Raw genomic sequence first — 5,407 nt, 5'->3', positions numbered from 1 at the left:
ACAAGAATATACACCTATCACCTCTAGCCAATGATTGAGAGAGCATATTTAAGATATTTTTAGAAGAGGGGACCACTCACAGCAAGCCACCTCAGCAATTTTGTCACTATGCACACCTGAATTCATACACACACATTGCAAGGCTGTAAATTGCATTTTCCTCTAGACTTAGCCTACAAGAAATGTAATATTCTTGTATATACCATCTCTCTAGGACCATTGGGATGTGTAACACACTTGAATGCAAATAGAAAGGACCAAAATACCCTTGTAACAAATTAACTCCTTCACAGCCAGTAGGTAGTCCTAAAGCTGTATATTTCATAATGCAGGCTCAATTAAAGCAATCTAGTGCAATGCAGCTACCCAAACAAACGTATATCACTGAATTACAACTAAGAAAAGAGCATAGTACCCCTGTGAGCACCTGTAGCTAAGACTGAAATACTGAACCTTCACTGTCACAGTGATTTTGATCACAACAGACTGAAACATTGCAATGCACTATTGCAGACCACTAGTACAATGTGATACAAGGTGGTAAATGACAATACAACCCCTGGACCTTATTTCAACACACAATGCAGATAGAGTTCATACTTAATGCCACTGGAAACAATGTTTTTTGACATTCAAAGGCAAACATTCCTTAAGATAACTTAAGACCAACAATCTTCCCCTTTTGCCTTTAATAAAAAAAACTAAATAATCTTAAAATAAGATCTTGAGAATGAGAACTTTTTTTTTTTAAAGATAAAGATTCAGTAAATAGAACAATCCAAATGCAAAAAGAATAGCTTCAAGCTATCCTTATTTCAGTCTATTTCTCCCCCTTTTTGACATTGAAGGTCAAAAGGTGAGTAGGCCCAACAATATAAGTTCAGAAGGGAGGAGGAACAACCTTGAGAAAATCTTTAAGGGTTAAAAATCTCTGAGGAAGAAGAGGTTTGGTCATGATATCTGTAAGTTGATCTTTAGTGGGCAAGTAAGTAATATCAATAAGGCCTTTTTGAACTTTCTTTATGAGAAAGTGATACCTGATATCAATGTGTTTGCTTTTCCAGTGTAGTATGGGATTTTTGCTGATAGCAATAGTACTTTGGTTGTTACTGAAAAGCTTTGGTGGTATTGAAAATTGAAGTCCTAGGTCTGAGTTGAGAGCCAGCTTATGAGGCAGCTATATACTCACCTTCAGAGGTTGAGAGAGAGATAGAGACTATATTAGAACCAAGAACATAATAGCAACCAGAGGTACTTTTTCTGTCAAGTAAAGATCCACCCTAATCAGCATCTAAGAAGGCTGCAATAGACATTGAGGGTGAGAAAGTGTAGTATAGACCATATGAGATGGTGCCCTTAACATATCTGAGAATTCTTTTGGCAGCTTGAAAATGAGAAACCTTTGGATTACTTTGAAATTTGGCCACGAAACCCACTGAATACATTATATCAGGCCTTGAAACAGTAACATACAGTAAGCTACCAATGATTGACCTGTAAAATGTTGAAGGAACAGCTTCAGTGGTGTACTCTAGTGAGAGTTTGGTATTAGGACATAGTGGTGTTGAGACAGCCTTACAATCATCCATTTTGAACTTTTTAGGTATCTCAGAGGCATACTTTTTGTAATGACCTGGTCATTTTTCGTCCTTTTCCTTTTCTCGGATTTTTACGGATATTTTTTTTTCCGTTGTCTTTTCCATTCTGTGTTCGGTTTTTCGTCACTTGATGTTGTCTTGAGTGCTCTGGAATGATTTATGAGGCTCTTTTCCTTGGATTGACAACTTCCGTTAGGGATTGTGTCATTTCCACATTTTTATTTTTCTGAACACTATTCACTTTTGTCTTTTTCTCGTTTATCATTTTCCTTGCTCAAGTTCACTTTTTGTGTTTGGATTTGATTCCGGTTTTGCATGCATCCACGATATTTAAATTCCATACTATGTGTATTTTTACTTTTGTAGAAAAGCATGCTAAGTGCTTACTTTTCTTGTAAAGGGTATAGACGCACAACTTTTTTGTAATTTTTCTAACTTTAGGAGTTTTTATGTAATTAATGTAAAGTAATTATTTTTTGTCTTAAGGACCATTTTGTAATTTAATTTGGAAGATATTTTTAAAAATGACCTTTTTGCAATTTCTTAAAAGTGTGACAAATGTCACACTCTCATTGGTCCACTTGTTGACATGTGTGTGGAAACACCTTAAGGCCTTGGATGATGACACATAGAGGGTGAAGATTCACCCACTTGTTAGCCTAGGATTGGTGCAGTTATTGCCTTGGATGGTTGACAAGTGTAGGCTTAGGATTAAGCCTACAATGGATGCTTGGATGAGTGATAAGTGTAGGCTCACAATTTGATCTTGCATTAGTGTGTGTGTGTGAGGTAGTGTAAGAGCACATAGTGAGTGGAGGATCTCTATCCCCTCCACTCACATTTCATCTTCATTATTTTCCATTTCCTCCCTCTCTTGTAAAGAAAACCCTAGCCTCCATGGATGGAGCCTTAAGCCTTAAGCTTTTACCTTAATTTTTGAGAGCCTTCCATTGATTTCCAAGCTTGAACTTGGGAATACATTTTGTTCCCCTCATCTTCCTCTTCATAACCGTAGAAGGGTTTGCCATTTTGTGTTGATTTTGCCTTGGATTCTAGAGAGACACTTCTCTAGTGAGGTAGGGGATGTTATAGGGTTATATATTTGTTATCTTGCATGTTTTTGATGCTTATACAACTTGTATGTATGTATTGTATTAATTTGAGAAATTATGATTAATGATAGTTTGCTTATAACTCATTTTGGACTAGATATATGGCATGGCCATGACTTGATCTTTGTTGTATATTAAATTGGGGTGATTTAAATGAGTTTTTAAATCTAGAGATTTAAAGAATTTAATTTGATTTAAATTATAGTAAATTGTGTTTTGCTTGTATCCCATTTGGACTTGAGATATGGTATGACCATGAGTTGGTGCTTGATATATGTTAATTAGGGATTATTTGAATAACTTTTGAAATCTAGAGATTTGATTAATTTAAATTAATTAAATTCTATATGATTCTATCTTACTCATTTGACATTTTTAATTTGATATATGTAATGAGCATGCTATGTTGTTTAACATATATTAATTTGCGGTTATCCGAATTTGATTTGAAATCTAAAGAATTTGATTATCTTGTTTAATTAAATTCTATCTAATGGCTCCATGGACCTATTGGTATTTTAGAAGTTGTTTCTATATTCAAATCATAGACTTGAACTTGTTATGTATTCACTTTGTTGTATTTTGAGCATTGGACAACCTTGTGGTTATACTTATATTCATGAGAACATTCTTAATGGAATATATTGATGCCATGTGTAATGAATTGCACATTTTGTAATTGACATTATATATACCATTTTAGAATTCAAACTCTAAGGTATAGATTGTGTGGTTTCAACCTACTTGTGCATGGAAGGTAGTTTTCATGCATTATATAAATTACGTATAAGTTGTGAACTTATTTAATTATTTTGGATTCTCTTGGGACATGGTTACTAGTAACATAGCTAGAGTTTGGCTCGAGTGCGGGAGGTATGAGTTCTCCCCAGTTGAGATAGTGTGCACTTAGGGCGGTCTTCCCTGCGGGTTAGTGCCCGGAATAACCATTGAGGTCTCGGCAGAATTCCGAGCTTAGATGTCCAAGTCTTCCACTATTTGGTTTTGCATTCAATTCCAAGTTAACAATCATGTTTATATTGTAACTTGTGGTTTTGGTTATTGGCGATTTTGATGTTGTTAAGTACATCCATGTTTATGATTTTAATGAATCATTTTGATGTTGTTAAGTACATCTATGTTTATGATTTTAATGAATCATTTTGATGTTGTTAAGTACATCTACATTTATGATTTTAATGAATCATTTTGATGTTGTTAAGCACATTTATGTTTTATGATTTTTGTGAATCATTTTGATGTTGTTAAGCGCATCTATGTTTTATGATTTTAGAGAATCATTGTGAACTTTGATGTTGTTAAGTACATTATGCCTTATATGTTCAAATATGGTTTAGGAATGATCCTATAGATTCATTTGGAACATAGAAGTTAGGTGGCATGACCCACTTTGGTTATTCTAGCATTTTAGATTTCAAGTCGATAACTTTGAGAATCTATATCTTGTTGCTTGTATAGCATGTTCCTATGTTGTTTAGAATTGCATGAAAAAGGTGATTGATGCTAGAAATGATCTTAGGTAGCTAGGATGCTCCTCGAGTCTCACCTTTGACATAAATGTTAGGTGGAATGAATCATAATAATTAAATCATGCAAACTTGTAAAACGTAGGTTAATGAATGCTCATTTCCTACGAGTAGCTTTATGTTACTCACCCCTACGATACTGGGGCATATTTCAGGTACAGGAATTAAAGTTGAGACTCCCATTATGGTTGGATGACTTGTGGACTAGAAGGCTTCCATTTTTATGAAGGTTGGCTCGGAATGCCAATTGTAGTCTTATTTGTCAAATGTGTATATTTGATTCCATATATGTAATGTGTACATGAGTGCACTCCTTACAATGTATTTGACATGTATGAGATGAGGCCAGAGGCCAATGACATGTATTTGTATTCTATGTTGTTTTGACTTCATGAAATATTATGAAAATATTTAAAAATGTTAAGTTATTGTCTCACTATATCTGCATTGGGTGTGTGAATTCCGTTTTGATTCTTCCGTAGGATCTCATTAATCATGCATGAAGTATGGCCAAGGGCTAAATGGTAATTTCCAATCATTTGCTAATTTTGGTTTTCAAAATATCCATTTCAAATTCATTTTTGCCTTTTTGGCCGTTGGGGGGTCGGATTTGACTCGACCATTTCTGGGAGCCACGGACCATTCCTGTGTGCTCAAATCACTTATTATATTTGCGTGCATATTCGTTTTAGCCTAAAAGTGCATTTGGGGTCAAATGTATGTTTGGTGCAAATTCACATTTTTGCTGTTTTGAGCCTAAACTGAGCATAAGGGCATTTTGGGGTTTTCACATGAAAAAATAAACATTGGTCCTGACATGGTTAACAAGAAAACATGATTTTGAGGTGGGTTTCTTCTTTGTGTTTCTTTCAAAAAGGCACAGAAAGTCCTCAAAATTGCATTTCAAGGTTGCATTTCAGGTGTAGCCTACAGCAGTTCGAGTGCTCTAAAGGGGGTTCGAGCGCTCGAAGTTGGGGAAGAGTGTTTGGCCCTTGGGCGTGTGCCATTCGAGCACTCGAAGCCCTTACTCGAGTGCTCAAGGTACTGTTCATATGTGTGTGTGTTTGTGTATTGGTTCAGCACTGTATCTCCGACTTTAAACTATCATATCTTCTTTGTTTTAACTCCGAATTGGTCCGTTATTGAGTCTAAA

At 35.2% G+C, this 5,407-nt stretch overlaps 1 protein-coding gene across 1 annotated transcript; it reads right to left on the bottom strand.

Annotated features, from left to right (window-relative positions):
* Window positions 1-1,280: 1,280 nt before the first annotated feature.
* LOC132277703 (uncharacterized mitochondrial protein AtMg00810-like) lies at window positions 1,281-1,589 on the bottom strand. The gene has a single exon (XM_059779550.1). The coding sequence runs from the start codon at window positions 1,587-1,589 to the stop codon at window positions 1,281-1,283; it is 309 nt and encodes a 102-aa protein (XP_059635533.1).
* Between the last annotated feature and the right edge of the window lie 3,818 nt (window positions 1,590-5,407).

This window comes from Cornus florida, unplaced genomic scaffold (assembly GCF_030987335.1).
Source record: "Cornus florida cultivar Cherokee Brave unplaced genomic scaffold, ASM3098733v1 CherokeeBrave_3.0.0_Hap2_Chr10, whole genome shotgun sequence".
NCBI classification, from domain to species: domain Eukaryota; kingdom Viridiplantae; phylum Streptophyta; class Magnoliopsida; order Cornales; family Cornaceae; genus Cornus; species Cornus florida.
The sequence above is the reverse complement of the archived record's forward strand: the minus strand, read 5'-3'. Positions and strand labels throughout refer to the sequence as shown.

Bases quoted from the DNA above. Each gene is read 5' to 3' on its own strand.
- LOC132277703 (XM_059779550.1), bottom strand. From the start codon at position 1,589: ATGGATGATTGTAAGGCTGTCTCAACACCACTATGTCCTAATACCAAA.